General features: G+C 32.8%; 2 protein-coding genes across 3 annotated transcripts; both read left to right on the top strand.

Moving 5' to 3' along the window:
* The first annotated feature begins 393 nt into the window (after positions 1-393).
* Positions 394-17,083, top strand: LOC107011193 (protein NRT1/ PTR FAMILY 8.3-like). Of its 2 annotated transcripts, XM_015210594.2 has the most exons (6): positions 394-546; positions 804-898; positions 2,394-2,499; positions 2,619-2,836; positions 9,944-10,500; positions 15,988-17,083. In XM_015210594.2, exons 2-6 carry the CDS (start codon positions 845-847, stop codon positions 16,808-16,810), a joined length of 1,758 nt encoding a protein of 585 aa, XP_015066080.1. In that variant the 5' UTR covers positions 394-546; positions 804-844; the 3' UTR covers positions 16,811-17,083. The 2 variants fall into 2 exon arrangements, with proteins under 2 accessions (XP_015066080.1, XP_015066079.1); XM_015210593.2 differs by lacking the exon at positions 394-546 and having other exon boundaries at positions 685-898.
* A 672-nt stretch (positions 17,084-17,755) lies between these two features.
* Positions 17,756-19,509, top strand: LOC114075958. Its single transcript, XM_027914142.1, has 3 exons — positions 17,756-18,524; positions 18,622-18,729; positions 19,225-19,509. Exons 1-3 carry the CDS (start codon positions 18,359-18,361, stop codon positions 19,311-19,313), a joined length of 363 nt encoding a protein of 120 aa, XP_027769943.1. The 5' UTR covers positions 17,756-18,358; the 3' UTR covers positions 19,314-19,509.
* Positions 19,510-24,386: the final 4,877 nt, after the last annotated feature.

The raw sequence follows: 24,386 nt of genomic DNA, 5'->3' as shown, positions 1-24,386 counted from the left end.
ATTCGCTTTTTAACACAAACCAGTATTTTGTATACTTTTTCGTAAAATACAAAAGAGATGGCGTGCTAGTGCAAATAAGAGAAGTTAAAGGGGTAGAAAGCGACAAGTTAGGCCTACCATTACTGACGTTGCACATTTCCCATAATAATTGCAACTACAGCCTTATCCAACTTTTTAAAAATTCCTAGTTTACAAAGCACGTCTTCTAATAATTTATATTAATTTGGCAAATACTTTAAAAATTAAAATTATTTATAATTTAGTACTATAACTTTGAAATATTTTATATGCCTAAATCATATAGTATATTTTTTGATCCGTTTCTAGGAACTTCCATATCTTTTTGGTTGCTAGTTGACTTGACCAATTTATAACTTGAGGATACTGCCTCTTGTTCATAAAAAATATGTTCCTTAATTTATGTTTATACTCTCTAATTTTATTTTAAATATGCTTACATAAATACTTAAATTTATATAAAATAAATAATTACTAAATATTCTATATCACAATTTGCATCTCACTTCCTTTCATGTGTTTTATCAGGTATAATTCATGTGTTTTATGTGTAATATCACATATAATTTATGTGTCTCTGTTTAATTTAATATTATTTAAATATTTCTTTGTGTATAATCAAAATTGGATTGCATTTTTTTTTTAATTTATATGAAGGGATCAAAATTAAAATATAAAAATAGCGGCTCATCAAAGTTTTTTTTTGCTCAAGTTACCTCTCTACACAGGTTTACCCGTTTTTGATGTTATGCTAATTTTCCTTTGAATTGAATTTTGAGTATAAGATAAGGTGAAGAGTGAGATCCATCAATTTGAAGCTTTGCATATGGGTAGTCAAACAGATGAAATACCTCTTCTCGAAGATGGTGGCCTTCTTGAGGTTCTAATTTCTCTCTTAATTTCAAATCTAATTATTTGGGGTTAACTGTTTTATCTCTATTGCATACACTTGTATTGGTGTTCAAGGAAAGATTTGTGTTTGATTCATCTTTTTCCGATACGGTATGAAGCTAACTCTGCTGGGTATTTGTTGATATAATACATCAATCTGCAATTTTTTTGCTAGTTAGACTCTTGTTAGTGTGTTTTATATTGTTGGGCATGTACAAGTTGTTAATCGAGGCAGAAGATATAACGGTCCTTAGCGTTAAGTAGACAGTGTTGTTAATTATTCAACTTCTCTGAGGAAAGATGAGATAAGACCATGTCTTTTCCAGGTTAATTGTAGCTTGTTGCTAAAAGAGGCCAAAGTGCGCGAATGCTTTGGTCCTACAATTCGGAAAAGTGAAAAAGTGGAATTGAGTAGAAGATTAACTAGAACAAAAGCTCAGTAGTGCTAAAGTTTGAATTGGAAACAATTGAAAGTCCTGATGAATGGATTCATGATCTAGGCAGTTGAAATGAAGTGCAGGAGTATTTTAAACCAATCGAGATTATATTATACTTGTAATTAATCAATAATCAAGTAAGCTTCTTCCCTCAAACAGTGAAAATCATTGTTCCCCAGAAAAGAAAATATAAAATAGGACCCATGGTTGATAAAAGTTGACAGTAAAAGTAAAAGATCCATCCATAAGATGGTGGCCTTCCAGGTATTCTGTTTAGTCCTATGTGGTATCCAAATAATAGTAATGTAATTTTTTCTTCTATGAATGTAAATGAAAGCATAACAAAACCCTTCTTGTTTAAGATTAGTTAGTTGAAAGTGTAGGAATTTCAAACTGACCTCCATTTGCTATATCTGAGATTGCTATGATCATTTCCTTTTTTTTATTTTTATTTTATACATACAATAAAACAATGACTTATGTAGTTGAGTTCAATTCCTCTCACATAAACAAATTATTTACTTCATCTATATTCGAGGGTTATGCGTATACTAATAACAGAAGTAGATACCTGATTTATACATCAATGTCCAAACTATACCATAAAATGACCCCTGAACTAATACAGGAGGAGGACCGCAGATGGGGGATTTTCAATACTATTTTTTTGGAGAGTGTGCGGTAGTAGAAGAGGATGTGGTAAAAGAAATAAGGGTAAAAAATGGCCCTAGACTTAGGTAACGGCTGGGGTAGGAGCGTAATACTTTTTTAACGGAGGGAATAATTGTTCTATTTTGCATAGTCGAGGGGCATCTTTTATCCTGTACAATTTTTATATGGATCCTTGGTTTACAAAATTAAGTTGAGTATGTTTAAATATTCTGGCTATTCCACATCTTCAAGAATAGAGTCTGTCATTCATTTTTAATGTAGAAGATGATAATTAGATGCAAATGTACTTTCCTTGCACGTTATTTTGCCATAAGAAATGTGAATCCCTGCAAGATAGTTTTGTTGAGGCATGCTTAAATAAATTCCTATTTGCAGGATGAGAATAGTGGACTCTATACTAGGGATGGTTCTGTTGATATAAAGGGTAATCCTGTTTTAAAGAGTGAGACAGGGAACTGGAGAGCTTGCCCATTTATTCTTGGTATGTTTCAGATTTCCCATTTCTTTTGTTTTCTTCTTTCTCCTTTTCCCTGTTTGGCATAGTTAGTTATTCACTCTGCTTTATGATATAATTGATTTGGTTGCTGACTTTGGTCTCAGGTAATGAATGTTGTGAACGTTTGGCATACTATGGCATTGCTGCTAATCTTGTTACCTATCTTACTAAAAAGTTACATGAGGGAAACGTTTCAGCTGCTAGAAATGTCACTACTTGGCAAGGCACTTGTTACATAACGCCCCTAATTGGGGCTGTACTGGCAGATGCATACTGGGGAAGATATTGGACGATTGCTACCTTCTCAACTATCTACTTCATCGTAAATATCTCACCTTCATTTTACACAAAGTACTAAACTTATGGTGTGTGAGATGATATAAAATTTCTTCTTGTGACTTGCATATTCATATTTTGTCGTTTTTCCTTTCCTACTTGAGAGTTTCTCTTAACATAGTTAACTTTTAATCTACTGATTTTTTTCTTTTGTTTTCACTCCACGGAGCTCATAAATCGTTGAGATTGTATTAGTCATCTTTAGATTAATTAGGAAGCTCAGTAAAGCAGGTCGGTTAATGGAATTGTGGGCCTGCACCTACCCCACAGTGCTCGATCTTGGTGAATCTTATTCTTCTTAGGTGGAACAGAAGTTGTGGTGCAGGCTGGTCATCAACTTCTTACCGAATCATATATAGACATTCAGATGACAAGCAAAAAGAATTTACTCTTTGAAATTTATTATGTTTCATCTAGTATATCATTCTTACCTGGAACATTAAAATAGACAATAGAATGATATCAAAGGGAACTTTGGATATCTGGAGATGTTTCCGTCGTCCTATCTGTAACAGCAAAGAGTATTTCATCTCCCCCCCACCCCAAAATAAAAGCAAAGAGCGAAGAAGATAAGGAAAAACAGTAGCCTCTAGATGCTTCCTCTGTAAAGAGGCTTTAGAGAACTTACAAGCACCTTTTTCTGCACTGTAAGGTAACTGCGCAGGTTTGGACTCTGTTTACTAGCATAGACAATGAATGCTGGACTATGCCAGAACACGCTTCTGATCATCTAAGCTGTTGGATCAAAAAGGGAGGCAGTTAGAGTCAGAAAAGATGGTGGAGAACAGTTTCAACATGTAATTGGTGGAATGTACAATACAGAAGATTAAATGGAAAGTAATCACTCGTTTAGGTTTGTGGTATAAAGAACAGGATACGAGGAGATCCAATTAGTGGACTTCATAGGTTTCTTGTAAGTATTTCCTGTCCTTTTCTTTTAACATCTTTTCGAGGTGGCCAGCATAGCCCTTTCATGCTGAGGAATACAAAAAGTTACCACTTTCGAAAAAAGGGATAAGGAAAAAATCGTAGAAATTACAGAATCAACTATCAAGTGAAATTCATATTTTAAAAAACTCTAGGGCTTTCACACAACTTGTTTTCCGTTTCAAAAAAGGTAAAAGAATAAACGCGAGGACTGGCAGCCTTCTCTGGTGATTTTGGGGATCTTGAGGTGACTAGTAGCCATGGTGGCTGTTGCCACTGGACAGCCTCCTCCTGAGGTTGCAGCCTCCTAACCCTACTTCCGATGCTTCACTTCTTAACCCTCCACTGCTGCAGCCCGAAGCAACCTATTCCACTCAAACCTGTTGTGTATTACCACAGGGAACCTACTGTGACTTGGGATTCAGACAGTTTGGTTGACTTATCATCAAGTAGAATTTACCATTTGCTGTTATTGGTAAATTTCATATGGATGGCCGGAACTCGAAAATTTAAGAAAGATCATTCCAACTCAATCTGAGATCAAGGTTGTTTTGCAAAATACGGTTTTTAAGAAATCGTTTTGTGTTAATATGCTAACCAAGCCAGAACTCCCATTGTTAAAGATATATTTACCAATGTTAAAGTGGGATCCTTATCTCGATCCAGATGAAGAAATATTGAATGCTGTTGCATGTATTTTGTTCTCAGGCCTACCTCCTGATTTATCTACTAAAGAATCTGTATCTTCTCTTGCATCAGCTGTTTGGGAACTTTTGACAGTGGACATGGCTACAAGTAATCAAACTCGGCCTAGCTTTGCTAGGGTGAAGGTTTAGTTTGATTTGCTTGGAGATTTGCCCAGGTATTGCAAAACTACTGTCATCAAGGTCATAATGGTGAGGAATGCCATGTCCTAAATGTAAATTGAATGTGGAGAAGAGTGAAGACCAAACTGGTAGATTGAATGAGGTACCTTCTAATGATACTACTGAACCAATTAAAGTGTTGAAGAGTAGTAAAGTAGTGGGCAGTTTCTAAAGGAAACAGGTTTAGGTAAGGCTGAGAGTAACAAGAAGGTTGACGGTGCAACTGATCAGCAGATTGCTGCTCATAAGTCTGATGGTTCAATTGCTCAAAGATAACGAGTTTCTATTTTACCAACAGATAGTTCTTTTGCTCCAATAGCTGATATAGAGGAGAAAGAAAATGGAGGTGATGCTAATAATAATGTGGCAAATTGCATTTTTTGAAAAAAATATGTGGTGATTGTACCTGATGATCCCCAAAGGAAGAAACTAATAGTCCTAATTTAATTGTGACGCCAATTACTATTTTGAAAAGGGAGGATATTCCTGATCAATCTAGGATGGTTACTGGGGAGGAGGCATTGGTTGATAGCTTAATCAAGTCAAAGAATAAGGAGTTGGGTGCTAAGCGAAATATCGTTGTCTAAGAAACCTGGGAAGGCCTGTGCAATCAACACAGATGTGGGTTGGAAATCATTTCCCTCAAATTAAAGATTTTTTTATAGTTACCACGACCAGTTGTGTCCACACGTTCCTTCACAAACCTTTGATAAGTCTTCACTTCTCTCCTTTCTGGAATAAGAGTGAATTCAATTTGAAGTAGGGTGATCAAGTAGAATTAATCAAGGCAGATTCTTATGTACCAATTGGAGTTATTAACTTGAATGCAGGTCTCATGATGCAAGAAAAGCAGCAGCTCAACTTGTCTCTAAAATTGTTGATGGCCAAGGTGTTTTAGACAGCAATGGTGATCCACTGGAACATGAAAACTTTGAGAAGTCTGTAAGATTTTGTGAAGAGGATGATGAATCCATGGTACAGAATTTTCAAATGTCGCTAGAAGAAGTGATCTATCTCCAAGACAATTTGTTGAAGTTACAAAAAAGGAGCGAAGCAAGAACTAGAAACAAGATAACTTGTTTCACAGAATGCAACTAAAGAGGACAGCTTCCCAAAAATAGAACAATTAATGATGAATAAGGTTCTATAAATTGGGAGGTACATGAGGAAATTGGGTCTTTATACTGCTTTTTAGAATTCTTCCGAGAAGATTTGTGCTTTTTATTGATGAATATTTCAAAGTTATGGTTCTTACGGATTTGGAGCATCAACTGACTCTCAAATCGAATCATCAAGGTCTAGATAAAGAGTTTACCCTGACTCTTATATATGCTAAATGTGATATGCATGAATTGAACTATTGGTTTCATTATATCATCCTAGGGACATCAATAATACTCATTGGATGGTATTGGGTGACTTCAGTGTGGTTCTATCAAGGATGAAAAATTTGGAGGTGCTGCATATCCGCGACCAAAGTTGAGGATTTTTCACATTGTATGTCAAACTGTGTTCTAACTATTAGGGTATCAAAGGAAGCGTCTATACTTTGTCGAATGGGAGAAGATGAAGCTTGTGTTTTAAAAAATCAGATAGATGTAGTGGCAGTCAAGAATGGTAAGACTTACTTTCCCAATCTTGATGTTGAACATCTTGTCTAAAGTGGCTTAGATCACGCTCCTTTGTTATTTAGTGGTACCGTGGAGTATTTTTCAGTTAAAAGGCCATACAAGTTCTTGAATTTTTGGATTAAGCATGAGAAATTCCTGGAGGTGGTTAGGAGAAATTGGACTTCAGATTTTTTTTTGTGAGCTCCGTTGGTTATTCTTCAAAACAAGTTGAAGAATGTAAAAGGAAGGCCTTTGTGAAATGGAGCAAAACCATTTATGGTGATATTTACTCTGATGGAATTAAGGTACATGAGGTTCTATTTGAATCGCATCCTTAGCTCAATCAAGAAAAGATTGCATAATGAGCAAGCAGAGTAAAGAGTTAAATAAATATGTACACTTGGAGGAGGAATTTCGAAGTGAAAACATGGTTCAAGGAAGGAGATTGTAATACAAAGTTCTATCATATGTTAAAGGAAGAAGGAAAAAGCTTCATGTGATAAGACTGCAAGATGCTAATGGTAAATGGAGAAACACCATTGAAGAGCTTTCAAATGAAATATTAAATACCCTTTGGGGTGGTCCAGTTGTTTGAGCTTGGGACTACCATGTTAGAGGTCTCAAGTTCGAAACCCCTTGCCAGCGGAAGCAAGGGGTTTACCTTTTGGGTCGAGCTCGTCGCATCAGGCTTGCCTAGTGCAGGTTACCTCTCCTACGTGGTTTGCGAGCTATTGCATAAGAGCGGGGGTTTTACCCTGTGCGGACCCAAAGGGTAGCGACTGCAATTTCCCTCGTCATAAAAAAAAAGGAACTATCAAATTCTTTCAAGAATAAACAAGGAATAAAGGGTGCTTGAGATCTTGAGGTGTGTATCTAATTTCATTTCTTGTACAAAATAACTCCCTGGCAGCTTTGCTATCTATAAAAGATGTTAAGTAAGCGTAAACAGATAACAAATAAGTTAGCAACCGGTGTTTGGTTTAAAACTTTAAATGGTTTAAGTGCCCGTGGTTCCGATGAATTTACATGCTTGTTTTATATGTGGCATTAAATGTTAGAGGCAAGAGAGTTGACTGTGCATTAACGTAGGGGGAAAATGAAAATGGGATCCTACAATTTTCATTTTGATAATTGGATGAGATTGTGCGCACTTCACTTTATATTGCCAAATAATTTACCTATTGATGAGATATCAAGAATGTCCTGGAGGTCCTAGGCATTGTTTTGTATCATGCTGTAAAACATCCACATTGATTATGAGAGGAGAAACGTCATAAGTTGTCCTTGAACTATTGAAGTAGGTAAAAATAGTCCTTTAACTATACATGTATCAGATTTAGTCCTTTAACTATCCAAAACGTTATCAAGTTTGGTCCGTTAACTACGCACTTACCGTTTTAGACCCTTAATGATACATGTATCGATTTTAGTCCTTTTAAGTATCAAAAACTTATCAGGTTTGGTGTATGTTTATTTTTTATACAAATAAGTTAGGTTTGTATTTACGGAACTCATGCCTTTGTGAAATTAATTCTTTTTAGCCATTTTTTCAATTGTTTCTCTCTTCCTGCTATTTTTTCTTCAAAATACTCTTATGTAAAGAACCATAACCTCACCAATTCAGTATTTTGATAATGAGAAAATATGATGCAAGTCTTGATTATGTCCAATGGAGGATAAATGAAGCATATTATTATTGCGAATAACTTGAATATGCTATGTCCCTTCTTTAGCGGTTAACGGTTTATAATCAACGTGAATTTTTTAATTCTATTTTTTCATACAAAATAAAATTAAATTTTTAAACGTAAAATATAACAAATAAAATAATAAATCGATCTATTTCATATTTTTTAAAAAAAAATGAAAAAAGAAGAAGTTGCAAATCTACCATTTTATAGGTTTTAACTTCTAAAATTAAATAAGTTCTCTTCCATTAAGTGGGTGGAGTCCAAATTTTGGAATCAAAACATATGAGTGAAGAACTTTTAATTTTATTCTCCTTGCAGGAAATTCATTTCTATTAAATATAAATAAATCTCTCCCCACACCTAATGGGTGATAACTTTTTTCTTTTTATGATAAATTTTAGCATATTCAAAGTCATTACTGACAATAATATTTTTCATTTTATCCTCCATTGATTACAATCAAGACTTGTATCTTCTTTCCTTGTGAGTTTCATTTTGAATGGTTGAGCTGAAGGCTATTTTCATAAGCATAACTTGAAGAAAAAGTAGTGGGGAGAGAGAAACAACTAGAAAAATGGGTTAAATATTTAATTTCACAAAGACGTGTGTTATGTGAATATGAACCTAAGCTATTAGTATAAAAAATAGATAGAGACCAAACCAAACCTGATAAATTTTTGAATAGTTAAAGGGGACACGTTTCAGTGTATAGTTAATTGACTTAGAACAGTAAGTGTATAGTTAAGGGACCAAACTTGATGACGTTTTGGTTAGTTAAAGGACTAAATCTGGTGAATGTATATTCAGAGGATATTCCCTTCCATACTGTTCATGAAATTAAGCTCCCTAAGTTTGTTCTTGAGAAATAGATGAACGCGTAAAACAACTATTCAGCTTATGTGCCAGAATGATTAAAAGGAGAGCGCCCCTTTCACTGGAGATTCTCATATTTGGCGAATCTTGCATTTGACGATGATTATGAGGTATATTTCAACTCATTTGAAGAGGTTGTTCCAAAGATAGTAGGATACTTAATGTGGACAAGTTTCAATGCCCCTTCCTACACATAAGAACTATCAGGTAGGATGAGTGATTGCCGAGGTGCTGATTATTTGTTGAGCTTGTGGGCCAATTTAAGTGAATTTACATACCTGCAGAACATAAGATGCAACAGAGATGAAATCATGAGGATGATGAAAATAGGAAATTTCATGGTTCAGGAATGTGCAAGGCTGCTGTGTATCTGTTTTTTATAGTCCTACATGAACATTTGTACTATTCTTTCATGGTGTATTTGTATTTTAGTATCCAGTATAAATTCTAAGATGCTTTTGCTCTACTTAAGTTAGCAAGTTTGAACTTTAGATATGATGTAAAAGGTAGAAGTGACCCTGCATTTCTATTGGTTTGGAGTATATTACTCACTCCGGCACGCTGCCTTGTGACATATTAACTATAAAAAGAAGTGATACATATTTAACCTTTTTCATTTCTTTTATAGTTGGTGGGTGCAACTGTGGTTCTAGATTTATGTATTGTTGTTGCAACTTTAAGGAAGGTAGAGCCACTTTCCCGGCAAACTGCTTAAGTGCTAATTGCCTTTCATATGGAACTTATAACAACTTTATGAAGTGTGTCGTATTTGCCAAGTTCTAGAGAAATTAAAGATGGGCAATACATAAGAAAGTTATAAGGAGTAAATATAGTAGCTATCTGCTCGGTGCTTTTTAGAACTCTTGTGATTAAAGGTCTCATCTTTACAACTAATATAGCAAGTTCAAGTGAGAAGTAGATACATGTCTTGTCTTGAAAACCGATGTCCTAACTTTGTTTGCCCTATCTCCCCTTTGCAACTGGCATTTTACCTTTGCTCTAGCCTCTAGTGCAACAATAAATTAAGAGGCATATCCTGTTCTTGCAACCTTTCTTTCTCTTACATCTGCTTGCCGGACTTGCACTACTTATATTATGATTTTTTGGTTGTTGATTTGTTGTAAAGGGCATGTGCACGTTGACACTATCGGCTTCAGTTCCTGCTTTTAAGCCCCCTGAATGTGTGGGCTCTGTGTGCCCTTCGGCATCTCCTGCCCAGTATGCCATATTCTTTTTTGGCCTCTATCTGATTGCTCTTGGTACTGGTGGGATCAAACCATGTGTTTCGTCATTTGGAGCTGATCAATTTGATGACACAGATCCAAAAGAGAGGGTTAAAAAGGGATCCTTCTTCAATTGGTTCTATTTTTCTATCAACATTGGAGCTTTGATATCAAGCAGTTTGATCGTGTGGATTCAAGAAAATGCTGGATGGGGCCTTGGGTTTGGCATCCCTGCAGTTTTCATGGGCATTGCCATTGCAAGTTTCTTTTTTGGTACACCACTCTACAGATTTCAGAAGCCTGGGGGAAGTCCTCTCACAAGAATGTGCCAGGTTTTGGTTGCAGCATTCCACAAATGGAACTTGTCTGTCCCCGATGATAGTACACTACTTTATGAGACCCCAGACAAAAGCTCTGCAATTGAAGGGAGCCGAAAGCTGTTGCACACTGATGAACTAAGGTGAGAATATTTTCTTTTTTTTGCCAAGGAGTACATTTTAACTTTACACTCTCTTCTCATCTGTGTTCTCGTAAGGCTCTTACAGAAGTCATGACATTTATAAAGACAATAATGATGCCAAGACATTCATACTTCAAAGTCAAAGTCAGAATATCTTTCATATCATATCATTTCGTACTTAGAATTGCACTTTGAGGCATAGCTTGCAAGTTTTAAGAAACACGGAAAATTCACGCTTGCTTGCTTCCTCGAACATACATACACATTCGAGAACATTTTCATACATCTTTAGGATCATGCTTCTTGGCAAAGGACTCAAGAAAGGTCTTTCTAAAATTTTCTTCGATGTAGTCTCAACTCATCAAACAACAATCTCTACATGAATACAATTCAAATGTCTCAATTTATAACCCATTACAGCTCAACATAAGCCTTCTAGGCTTTGGACTTGGGCTTTACTTAATCCAAGTCCCCAAATGTAAATTAATGGTGAAATCTTGATTCATCATAATCCCCTTGATTGAATATACAATTGATTGTTGAAGCTGTTTGCCCTATCTCTATTTTACTTTTTGATTATTATAATATTATTTCTATTATGTTACTAATTTAACCTTTATCATTTGTAATTATTTTCTAATGTAATATAACAATTAACACGTTACTACTTCCGCCAAATCAATACTACTTCCGCTAAATTAATCATTTTTAATTCTATTTTTAAAAGAAATTGTCACTTCAAATATGTAACTTAAAGTTATTGAATAATATTTACATTACATAAGATCATTAATTAAGTCTCTAATATTTGTAATTATTTTCCAAGTAATATAACATCTAAAACGTATTGTTGATTTTTTAATTTTTTGGTCATTTTAAATATGTAATTTAGAATATAATTTTTTTCATTATGAAGTATGCACAAAAAATTTACATGATTATTCAAATAATATACTTTTTATGTTATAGTGATAAATTATTACACTACAGTTTTTAAATAGCATGAAAATATTTGATTCAATACTTCAAAATGGAATATGGGAAGTAAATTAGTACACGAAATAATTGGATACAAGATGAAATTTTTACAATTTTTAGCTACACATAAAATATAAGGACAAAAATGCTCATTTTGAACTCCGTCATACATTAATAGAACATTCATGAGAGTAATGTAATAGTCTTGAAAGTTGAGTATTTATGTAAGATTTAAAATAAATTTCATAATAATACAATATTTATGTTGCAATTATATTACATCAATGATTTCACTTTTATTTGAATTGTTCGTTAATATGTATTATATATAATATTTATCGCAATTTACGTTATTTAGAATAAAATATAATTTTATATTAAATGAAGAATTTGAAAAAAATAAAATTTTTGTATTAACATAAAGATTATAGAGGGATTATTCTAAAAAAAATGATTTATATTATGAAATAAGAAACTAAGAATAAAATAGAAATAATAATATAATATTGAGGAGAGAGAAAAAAGATTCTTTTTTAGAGAGAAATAGAGAATTGGGTTGGAGTTGATTGTCTGAAAATACAGAGAACTCTATATTTAGAGTGTAAAATAGAGGATAGGGTTGGAGATGTCCTTATTCCAACACTCCCCCTCAAGTTGGTGCATACATGTCATATTTACCGAGCTTGTTACTGATGTAATGGAAGACGAGGGCATCCAATTAATTAAATAGCAAGACGCGAGAATTGCATCACCCCCAAAAATGCTAAGGAACATGGGATTCAATGAAAAGTGTGTGAACTGTTTCATGAGATGCATGTTCTTCGTTTCAGCTACCCTGATTTGCTGAGGGGTGTATAGACAAGATGTCTGATGAATAATTCCTTGATGAGTCATAAACTGCTGAAACTGGGAGGATAAGTATTCTGAAGCATTATCTCTATAGATTTAAGAATAGAAACTTCAAAATTAATTTTGTATTTTAACACAAAAACTCATTAATATAGAAAAAAAACTCATAATAATCTTTCATTAAGAAAATCCGTACATCTGGAATAATCATCAATGACTAACGAAATAACTGAAGTTTAATGTTGAACTGACTCTACTAGGATCCCAAAAATCATAATAAACTAATGAAAAAATGTACATAAAGAATAGAGTATAAAGTCATAGAAGGTAAGGTTTAGCTTGTCCAACTCTTTTAATTTTGTTTGGATCCTGTTGGCTAGAGCAATCAGAGGAAGAGACTGTAAATAAACAATATTAGAGAAAAGTGATTTTTAACCAAAAATATGATCAGAAGCGTCCGAATCCATGGCCCGCAGTCCAAGGGTACTAGAATGTGAAACACAAGCAAAAGAATTACTAGAAACAAAAGTATCAAGCAGAGCAACTGAGGCTACTGTGGAGATGCTTAATTTCTCGATTCTAAAGGAATTCATTATATTCCCTTCAGATAAAGAAACCCTTTATTACATACACTGTCAATCTGAGCAATATGAGCATTATTGGGTAGTCGACCATGTAGAATATTAACATTTTTCCTAGTCATTAGGAAAGATATGAACTTCCTGACCCTTAGGAGTAGAATTTCCCCCTTTCCTTGAGATCTTCCAAAACGACTCTTCCTCATTGATTCTCCATGGACTAAGATGATGGATTTTTTGTGGTTTGAGATGCTAGATTAGAGCAGTTAATGGTGAGTGTGAAACCATTGTGTGATTGGGAGGCTTGGCAAGACGAAGTAAACTAGAGAATAGTTCATCAATTGTAGGGACTGTAGGACTAACTAAAATTTGATCACACACCGAATCAAATATAGTAGGAAGTCCAATAAGTGTAAGAACTCGAAACGACTCTTTCTACTTGTTGCTTTTCGATGTTCATAATGACTGACACTAAGCTCTTAAGAAGGTAATTTGACATATCCGATTCTTCTTTCTTTAAGTTTGTCATTGAAGATATCATGTCATGAAAACGAGACATCATTAGTATATAAAGCGCGTGTCTTTTCCGATACTGAAAGCATGTATGGATGGACGAAAGAACAGTGCCAACTTGGAAGCAATAGAACGTAGACAGTCAAGTGAAATCCAATCCATGAAATAATTTGATTTATGGACAGCGTCGTTGTGGTAAAGATCGTAATGCCAGACGAATCATTACCGCAAGGCATAGAGGGGGAGGTCAGATCATCACAAAAAACTACATAATTGAGCATCAATCATCTCCCTTTGCTCTTTGATCTTTTCATCTATCTAACTAGCTTTTTTCATTAAGTGACGTTGAACACCTTGACCCTTGCACCACAACTCTACCAAGGAAGCTCAAGCTAAATAGTTTGAACTTAGCATTAATGATTTAGAAGTAATCATAGGGCGAAGTTCCGATAACATATCAAGATCCGAAAGACATCTTGTGCAATCTGACTTGAAAGCTACCTGAAAACTTATATCAGACTGGCAGTGGCCTGAGATCTAAAATCAAATGGACAATGACCTGGAAAACAGACAGGAAAGCTGAAGAAATTCATATCTTGCCAGGAAAGTCCACTGCCTGCGCCAGAATAGGGTTCTAGTTATTAGAATCCAAAAGATACTTGATGAAGAGGGTCGTAAGGACTCGGCGACATGATTGGAAAAGAAAATTTCTCGAAAAATATGGCCGGAAACAGCTCATTTATAGTGACTACATTACAATCCTTTTTCACGCAGGATACTATATGCAAGTTTTTTTCCTATTCCTGTTTTAGCAACCATTGTCATAAAAATAAGATCTATAGTAATATAAAAGCACAATTATTTTTAAAATTTTCGATATCAAACATATATTTAAATTTTGATTGAACTAATATCAACTTTGAATTACCATTTCAAAAGAAAAAATTGGGACTTTGAGTTCAACTATGAATTTTCCGTTTTGACTCGCCTAGATTTCATGACATTTCTTAAATTTTGTGACCCTTTTCAATTATTTGGAAGAGGAAGTTATGTCTTGTATGCCGACTTTGTGGGACACGTTAGCAATGCAATGAGAGTATTGATTCTTTCTAAGATTTTTCTAGATTTCCTAACCTGTATGATTAATTAAAAAAAGGACTTTTGTTCCATATGGTGACTTAATAGAACATGTTAAGAATGCTCTCTTCTTTCCAAGGTTGTTTATTTTTCTTTAATTAGTGTTCTAATCACTTCTTAGATTAAATTATATTAGAAATGAATCTATTAGTTAATTTTTCTTACAATTAAGAACAATCTGGATATCAGTTTTTTTGGCAGGGATGACGTATCATTACTATTCAGTTATTTGTATGTTTTAACAAATGTGAGATCAGAGTTCCGTTTTAGAATGACATAAAGAGAATAGCCCTTGACTCTCTGGGTCATGGTTTGAAGGGAAATTGTTCAAAGACAATACAACAAGTAAGCTTTCAGTGGAATCCACATATAGAAGCAAGTAATTACATGTTTTAAAGCTTCACCTGAAGCACCTAAGTTCCAGCTTGAAGCTTAGAAATCTCCGAACGTAATAAGTTGTGTGATTCGTCTCTCGTCTTGTACATTTTATTCTTTTCCGAGCTTTGGGTTTTTGATGTACTTCTTACCTTTCTTGGTACAAATTAATTTCTAGCGTTGAAAATGGAAGTCCAGACTATTTCCTAAGCTTAAAAAGAAAGAAACAGATAAAAGTCTACTAAGTTTTAAATTGAATTTTTGTGTCCTATGAATATGGTTATAGATATGTGATTCCTTTCTTGGGTTCTAGGATACTTTTCTTTGGTGGAAGTGGGAAGAGGCTTTGGGGTTTCCGAACTTTGTGCCTCTCTCTCCAAATTACTTCTAACGATGAAGTTGAAATTGTTTCCAAATCACTTTACTAACAAGGAAAGAACCTTCTACCCTGTAGGCATAAAGACGGGGAAATAAAATGGCAGCTGCTTCAAGTTTTTAAACTTTTAACTCTGAGAAAGAACATGAACAGTTTATTATATTTCTATCACAATAACAACAATAGTATCTAACGATGTTATTGATATGCACTAAGTACTGAATTGTAGATCAAACTAAAAATTATGAAAAATCATTTTAATAATATTTGGATGCTCAGATGATCCATATTGAACTATGTTTAAGGTACGGATGTTATTATTTAGAATGGGATTATGTGGAATTAGTTCTTTGAGTGTGAAAATGAGTTCTTTGAGCATCTCTATCATGTTACTGCTTTAAGGTTTTTAATAATCAGTAGTGCATAAATTGGATTTACCCGGAAATTATCATAAATCCAGAATCATGAATATATGCTATAATACTGAAGCCCCTAGTAATTTTTCCACAATCCTCTGCATATCATGCAACTTATGTTGAACTTACTGCAACTTCTTAGAATTATGCTTGCTCCTTGTTATCTTCTGGTTTATTGTAGTTTTTCAAATTATCAATCCTCAGTTTCCTGCAAGGATTCAGTTAGCATGCTTTTGGATCTTCTGCATAACATTATCTTCTTCAGGTGCCTCGACAAAGCTGCTGTAGTTTCAGACAACGAATTGACGACTGGGGACTATTCCAATGCTTGGAGGCTCTGTACTGTTACGCAGGTTGAGGAACTGAAAATTTTGATCCGCATGTTTCCGATATGGGCAACTGGTATAGTCTTTTCTGCTGTTTATGCACAAATGTCTACAATGTTTGTGGAGCAAGGGATGGTGATGGACACTGCCGTTGGTTCCTTCAAAATTCCTGCAGCATCTCTTTCAACTTTCGATACCATTAGTGTTATTGTGTGGGTCCCAGTCTATGATAAGATCCTTGTTCCAATTGCAAGGAGGTTTACTGGAATAGAGAGGGGATTTTCCGAGTTACAGAGGATGGGTATTGGACTTTTCCTTTCAATGTTGTGCATGTCTGCTGCTGCTATCGTTGAGATCAGGCGCCTACAACTTGCAAGAGACCTTGGATTGGTGGATGAAGCCGTTTCAGTACCTCTCAGTATCTTTTGGCAGATTCCGCAATATTTTATACTGGGTGCAGCTGAGATATTTACTTTCATTGGGCAGCTTGAGTTTTTTTATGATCAATCACCTGATGCAATGCGTAGCTTGTGCAGTGCATTGTCACTGCTGACAACTGCTTTGGGTAATTACTTGAGCTCTTTCATCCTGACTGTAGTAACGTCCATTACAACTCGAGGTGGCAAACCTGGATGGATTCCAAACAACTTGAACGGTGGGCATCTCGATTATTTCTTCTGGCTTTTGGCTGCACTTAGCTTCTTCAACTTGGTAATCTATGTTTTCTGTGCCAAAATGTATAAATCCAAGAAGGCATCCTAAGTTGAAGTTGGTTTTAGCCACCCTCTTATGTTTCGAAATGAAAGAAAACATAATGTGATTCTTATAGAACTTTTGTAAGTTATGAGTTGCCAAACTTTCAAAAGATCTTTCAATGGTGTTACTGTCTTATTGTTCTTTCAAAGTTGCTTTGCTTCATCTATCTCTTCACACTTAGAATGTTGGCAGGGAGCATTGGCTTATGCTTTTGTATAAAGTTTCGTGTTCGAATTTGAACATAATTTTCTAATTGCATGCATTGGAATCTCTCTAAATTCATATTGTCAAGACCACAAAATGTTATTATCTTGTATTTAATTGATAAATTAATATTCATTAATTTAAAGAGTGTTTTTAAGATCCAATGAAGGTTGATTCTGATTTCATTACTAATTTTTGTATCAAATTTTTTATTGAATTAATATTATACATTCATTATAAATACAGTACTGTATGATGTATGATCCATTGTAATGTAATTTCTCTTATTAAATGACTCGGTTGTAATGTTCATTGTTTATTTATAAATCATTGTAATATTCATTATCTCTTAATAATATATGTCATTAATTGTATTTTTATCAAAGACATCCGTGCATCTTTTTTTACAAAAAAAAAAAAGAACATATAGATTAGACTGTGTTGATGATAAAATTAAAGATGATACAATATCTTTAAATTTAGTAGATTTTTTTTTTTAAAAAAAAAAAAGTCTTCCAAAAATATATTATCGATAATTTTTTTTCGTTGATCCACTTTGCACCAGGAAAAGAAAATTACTCAAATTTGACCTTTCAAGTAAACCTTGAACTTGATAAATTTGCACAGGTAAGCCCATTCGTTTTGCCAAACATGTCATGTGAGTTACACCCGACCTCATATACGTTAAAACTTATATCGGCGATCTTCGCTAATTGAAAACGAGTATTATGGTCGTCTAAATTTATCCCCAAATTTCAAGTTAAATACCCCTAAATTATAACCTTAACGAATCCTCGTAGCGTTAAAATTTAAAAATTTACTTGGCCTATAAAATTTTCGTTGAAAAAGTGACAAGATTATATAATATAATAATGATAAAAAGGAGTGGAGTTTGCGAAATTGTAATTTGATTGAAAAGTGCAAAGCAGAAGAGAAGCAGTAAAAATGTCAGCTCAGCTCTTCAAATTCATCTTTCCACAGGAATCTAAGTTAAAATGCAATGCTTTTGATTTCTACACTTGAATTTCAAAACTTTGATTGACATATCCTTCCATAAATTAGTATGACATTGTAATTTGCATGTGATTTATACAGCACATATTCCAGATGAATTTGTAATCAAAATCTGCGATATGTTTTGTTTATTGAGGTTCCTAGTGGCACAATATGGAAAGTTAGATTACATGACTCTAATGGCACCAAATGCTTCAAAGAAGGATGGAAACTGTCATTTCGATGTCTTAATATTTGATTTAAGTGCTTCCCAGATCAATTATCTTTCTCCATCGAAACGTATAGTGGGCGATAAAGGTCATTTGGTTTTACTATTTGTTCTTCTCCCTGTGATTGATGCTGTTGGTTCAGTCAACATTCTTTGTTCTTCTCTGTTTTGGCAGGTCAGTGCAACGAAGTCCATCTGTCAACACAACCACCACGAATCAGCATAGTAAGAAGAAAACTGATACCAGTTTGGAGCAACTAAAAGAGGGGAAGACGGAAACAAAAGACCTGGAAGGTATTTTTCTACTTCAGTAACTTTTACTTTCTCAGATTTATGCATCAAGTTGAATAATGATGACAATTTTATTTATTTTTTTAATTTTGTTCTGTAGAACACTGCAACAGAATAGCAGTGGTGGATCCCTCGGTAACTAAGAGGACGATCACTATCCGACATGATCATGAAAAGAAAGCATCAACTGCGAAGCAAGCTACTGATGGCTGAAAAAATATATGCGAATGATGAGGATGTATCACAAAAAGCAAAAAGGAGAACAATGTGAAAGGTAACTAATAGACTTAAAGAATGAGAATAGGGTGAGACAGGGTTGACCTGAATTTTACACACCTCAAAGTCCAAAAGATGTAGCTCAACTTAGTTTGTTTCATTGTTTTGTCCTGCCACATTGCCATCCATAGTTAGACTGATGGATGAGTGTTTTTTTGGCACAGGGGATCCGTCAGCATGTAATCGACATAATGATCAAAAGATAAACACATCACAGGTATCCACTGCGAAGTAAAGCTTGAGAATACTAACAATGACAAGTTTTATAAAGGAAAAGGTATGTAATGTAATTCCATTTTTTAGTACTGTTTACTGCTGTTGTTGAATTATATAAGAGGTTTTCCAAGTCAAATTGGAATCCACACTTTATTGTTACTATGCAGCCTGCTTATGTCTCGAGAGACTTTCAATTTGTAATGATGATGAGACAAGTTGAAGGGAGTTTGTGATGAAGAAGATGATACTTGTGACTATTCTCCGAGACACAACCACTCATTCCTCAAATATATACTTTAGCTTTTTTGTTCAATTATAATATAATATTAAAAATCACCTATTTTGTATTTAAGATATTTACTTTCATTTCATTGGGCAGCTTGAGTTTTTCTATTGATCAATCTCGTGATGCAATGTGTAGCTTCTGTGCCAAAATGTAGAGTCCTAAGTTGAAGATGGTTTTTACAAGTTTCAAAATGAAAGAAATGTGTTTCAATTATTGGTGTTACCGTCTTATTGTTCTTTCAATGTTGCTTTGCTTCATCTATCTCTTTACACTTACAATTATGGCAACAGGGAGAATTGGTTTTGAAGGCTATTCATAATCTTTTTTTACCTGTGCTTTTTTTTTTTTTTTTACATGTTATAATATCATATATTTAAAAGAACATAATATAAATAAAGCACAATTGATGTACATTACTATAATTTTTCTCAAATGAACTTTAATTTTGTAAAAACGTATTCAAATAATCTCAGTAAGTAAAACACTTTTCTTTTTAATGAGGCATACACCAAATGATCCAAAAAAAAAAGCATCATCAATCATTTGATCTTCAAATCGATCTTAATACGAAGAAACAATAAAATTGTACACGACTAACTATGGTAGTAGTATCGTTGACTTAAATATAATTTTTCAGAAATTGTCAAATAATGTACGTTTTTCAATTGGCTTATGATTTTGTTAAAGTGCAACTTATGTTGAAAATTAAAGACATATGGTAGGGGTCAAGCCAAACCCCCATGCCTAATAGCTTTATGCTGTGATGGTGATGGCTTAAATTAAAAATAAAAAATTATAGTGGGCAAGCGCTCGAATTTGAACATACTTAATTTTCATATTGCATGCATTAGAATCTCTCTAGAATAATATTGTTCATAAAATATTATTATCTTATAGAGGTATTATTTAATTGATAAAAAATATATATTAATTTAATGAGTGTCTTTAAGATTCGATGAAGGTTAATTTTGATTACATCAAAATTATTGTGTTTTACTAGTTTTTGTATCATATTTTTATTGAATTAATATAATACATTCATTATAAATAAAGTATATTGTATGATGTATGATTCACTGTAATGTTTTTCTCGTATCAAATGACTCGTTGTAATGTTCATTGTTTATTCATTGTAAATTAATAAATCATTGTAATATTCATTATCTCTTAATAATTATATATTATTCAATGTATTTTTACTAAAAACGTTTAGTGTATTTTTTTTACTATAAAAAACATTCAATGTATGACGGTGACATAATAGACAGTGTAGATGATGAAATTTAAGATGATACAATACATTTTAGTTCTAGTATTTTTTTTAGAAAATTGTTGACATAAAAATTGTTGACATAAAATTTTATTTTGAATTGAAATTTTAAAAAAGAAAAATTGTTGACATGAAAATTCTATTCTAAACTAAAATTTTAAAATTAAAAAAAAAAACATCATTTAAATCATTGAAAAAAATAATTAAACAAATTGAGTGACTTTCTAATTAAATTCTCTATAGTCGAGTGACTTTCTTTGAAAAAAATTCATAGTTGAATGACTTTTGAGCTAAAAATTAAAGTTGAGTAACTTTCTTTGTAAATAGTTGATAGTTGAGTGACTTTTTGTACAAAATATTCATAGTTAAGTGATCGTCTAAGATATTATCTCTTCAAACAATCTATCTTTTACTTCAAAGGCATGCATTGATGTTTGAGTTTTTGAAACTTATAAAGGTTTCTCAACTTGCACTACAAAAAAAGGTAGATCGAATAAGTTTTAGAAAGAAGTACACATGACATGACCAAGTTTCAAATACTCAGAACATGACGTTAGATAGAAACTTGTGAAAGACATTGGTTACGATATTAGGTTAGCAGCTAGTAGTGTGTTGTCTCGATTATCCTTCCACACTAGTAGTCGTATAATACTATCAGATGGTTTCAACTACTTTTACTTCAAATGTCGTATTTTCGTTTTTGTTATGGTTACTATTCAAGATGTTTTGTCATGCTTTCAATAGTATTTTGCCATCGCCTTTTCCTTTGCATTATTTCCTTTTCTGAACCAATTTTACACGTGTTTCATCTATCGGAGTGTTTATCGGAAAAAAACATTTCTACCTTCAGGGTAAGGAACAAGGTATGCATACACCTATCCTTCCAAACCTCATTTTATGGGATTAAACTAGATATATTGTTGTTGTACAGATGGAAGCTACACCCATCATTAATTTTAACTGAAGGTTAATTTTGATTATATCAACATCATTATATTTTACTATTTTTTGGATCATATTTTATTGAACTAATATAATGCATTCATTATAAATAAAGTATATTGTATGATGTATGATTTATGGTAATGTTTTTCTTATTAAATGATTCATTGTAATGTTAATTGTTTATTCAGTGTAATAAATAAATCATGCTAATATTCATTATCTGTTAATAATTATATATTATTCGTTGTATTTTTATTAAAAATATTTGGTGTATTTTAGTTTTTACTATAAAAAAATCAGTGTGTGACGGTGACCGAATAGACAGTGTTGATGATGAAATTTAAGACAATACAATACCTTTTGATTCTATTATCTTTTTAAAACAACAAGGATATCTTAAAAATATATCATTTTATCTTATCGATAATTTTTTTCACTGGCCCACTTGGGACTAGAAAAAAAAATAGGACTCAAATTTGACCTCACCTAAAAAATTTTAAACACTTAAACTTGATTAAAAAAAAAACTACCTTACTTGAGTAAATTCGATCCTATAGTCGTTTTCTTTATTCAAAAAAATTGCACAGGTAAGCCAACCCGTTTTGTCAAACATTTAGGTGAGTTACACCAGATGTCATGCAAGTTAAAACTCACACCTACAATCCTCAATAATTAAAGATGAGTATTATAGTCATTTACATTTATTCCCAATTTTCAAGTTAAGTACCGCTAAAATATAACCTTGATGAACCCTCGTAGCGTTAAAATTTTATTATTTAGCCTATTTGTCTTGAAAAAGTTCAAAGTTACAAATATGGGTTGACACAAAATTTTAGGGGAAAATTGAGTTTGAGAATAAGAAAAAATGAAAATATTAAAAAAGTTATTGGGAAATTGAAAAGTCGAAAGGTTAATAGTGATAAAAGGGTGTGGAGTTTGCTATTGATTTTGGCTTGAATGAAAACTCAAAAACAGAAAATGTCACTTCAATTCTTCAAGTTCAGCTTTCTTCATTAATCTAATTTAGTAAGTTCAAATTGGAGGTACTTGAGATTTTCCATGGATATGACTTGAATAAGGTTAGGAGAGAGGTTATTACACATGACATGACTCAATTTCAATTTACTCATGGCATAACCTTAGATAGAAACTTGTGAAGGACACTGATTAAAATATTAAATTAGTAGGTAGTACAAGGTGGTCTCGAATATTCGTCCACACTAGTAGTCATAATAATACTATCAGATGGCTTCAACTGCTTTTACTTCAAATATCATATTTTCTTTTTGGTTATAGTTATTACACAAGATGTTTTGTCATGCTTTGAATAGTATTTTGTCATGGCTTCTTCGTTTGCACTATTTCCTTTTTCGAACTAATTTTATACTTGTTCATCAATCTGAGTGCATTGGAAACAACATTTCTACCTTCAAAGTAAGAAGCAAGGTTTGCTTCCACCTACCCTCCCAGACATCATTTTATGGAATTAAACTATATATTGTTGTTGTACATATGGAAGCTACATCCAACAAATATTGGTGGTATCATGTGGAATGAGTTTGGCAACCAAATCATGGCCTTTTCAGTCTCTAGTAAATGTAGTCATAACAATCGAGAATAACCTAAATTGCCCCTCAAGTATTTGAATTTGCATAAAACGATCCTTCATTCACCTTTCGACTTTCAAATATCCCTTACGTCAATCTTTTGGTTAAGAAATACCTCAATATTTACCATTTGTAGGGGTGTACAAAACCGAATCGAAAAATCGAACCAAATCGCAAATCGAGTCAAATCGAAAAAAACAATTCGACTAGTGGTTGATTTGACTTGGTTTGGTGTTGGAAAAAAACCCGACTATATTTGGGTTGGTTTGATTTTACCTAAAAAAAAACAACCCGAGACCAAACCAACCCGATATTATATATATTTTTTAAATTTTATTTTATACGTAAAATATTTACTTTGATTTAATTTTAAAATATTTCTTATACTTTTCATAGTTTTTAATCTTTCATTATATTATTTCAAGTTTGAAACTTAGAATTTTGAATGGTTCCATAAAACTTATAGTCTACAGATGGTAATTATAATAAAACTTAAATCAAAATCAAATTAATACTAATGCAAAAAAAAAAACCAATTTAATATTAAGAATAACAATAATATTGAATATTTGTTCTTTGATTTTACATTGGTTTAGACAATCAAAATACATAATCTAATTTTAATTTCCTTTAATATTTAGTCATGTAACTAATCCTTATTATACTTATTTTAGCATGATTTAGTACTTTTAAATTATGATCATTTTCATTATGTCTTGTTAATTTGTAACTTTTTACGCGATTTCATTATTATTATACTTTTTTTTTTGAATATTTTAGTGTCATTAATCATATCATTATTTGTGTCATATTCTTGAGAAACACCATAGATGATTGTATTTTGGTTGAATTGAAAAAATATTTGACATACAAGTAAATTATATGTTTGAATTACTACTTTAGCGGCAAAATCCGAAAACCCAAAAAAATTTGAGTTTTATCTGTTTGTTTGGTTTATAGATTTAAAAATTCGACACGAATGGTTTGTTTGATATTTGAAAAATTCAAACCAGCCCAACCATGTAACACCCTAACCATTTGTCACGACCCAAAACGGGTCGCGAGTGGCACCCACACTTATCCTACTATGTGAGCGAACCAACCAATCTAATCCTAACATTTCAATCATAGTAAGCAGAATATAATAATGCGGAAGACTTAAAACTCATTAATGAAATCAATTAATAACTTTTAAAAACTCAATACTTATTATTCCCAAAACCTGGAAGTCATCACCACAAGAACATCTATCCTCAAATTACTAA

Source organism: Solanum pennellii, chromosome 2 (assembly GCF_001406875.1).
Source record: "Solanum pennellii chromosome 2, SPENNV200".
Lineage (NCBI taxonomy): Eukaryota > Viridiplantae > Streptophyta > Magnoliopsida > Solanales > Solanaceae > Solanum > Solanum pennellii.
The sequence above is the reverse complement of the archived record's forward strand: the minus strand, read 5'-3'. Positions and strand labels throughout refer to the sequence as shown.

Excerpts from the sequence above, each read along its gene's own strand:
- LOC114075958 (XM_027914142.1), top strand. The coding sequence starts at position 18,359 with ATGCTGTTGGTTCAGTCAACATTCTTTGTTCTTCTCTGTTTTGGCAGG. Across the intron at positions 18,525-18,621 it reads GGAAACAAAAGACCTGGAAG|AACACTGCAACAGAATAGCA; the intron begins GTATTTTTCTAC and ends TTTGTTCTGTAG. Across the intron at positions 18,730-19,224 it reads TGCGAAGCAAGCTACTGATG|ACAAGTTGAAGGGAGTTTGT; the intron begins GCTGAAAAAATA and ends AATGATGATGAG.
- LOC107011193 (XM_015210594.2), top strand. The coding sequence starts at position 845 with ATGGGTAGTCAAACAGATGAAATACCTCTTCTCGAAGATGGTGGCCTT. Across the intron at positions 2,500-2,618 it reads AGCTTGCCCATTTATTCTTG|GTAATGAATGTTGTGAACGT; the intron begins GTATGTTTCAGA and ends CTTTGGTCTCAG. Across the intron at positions 2,837-9,943 it reads TCTCAACTATCTACTTCATC|GGCATGTGCACGTTGACACT; the intron begins GTAAATATCTCA and ends TTTGTTGTAAAG.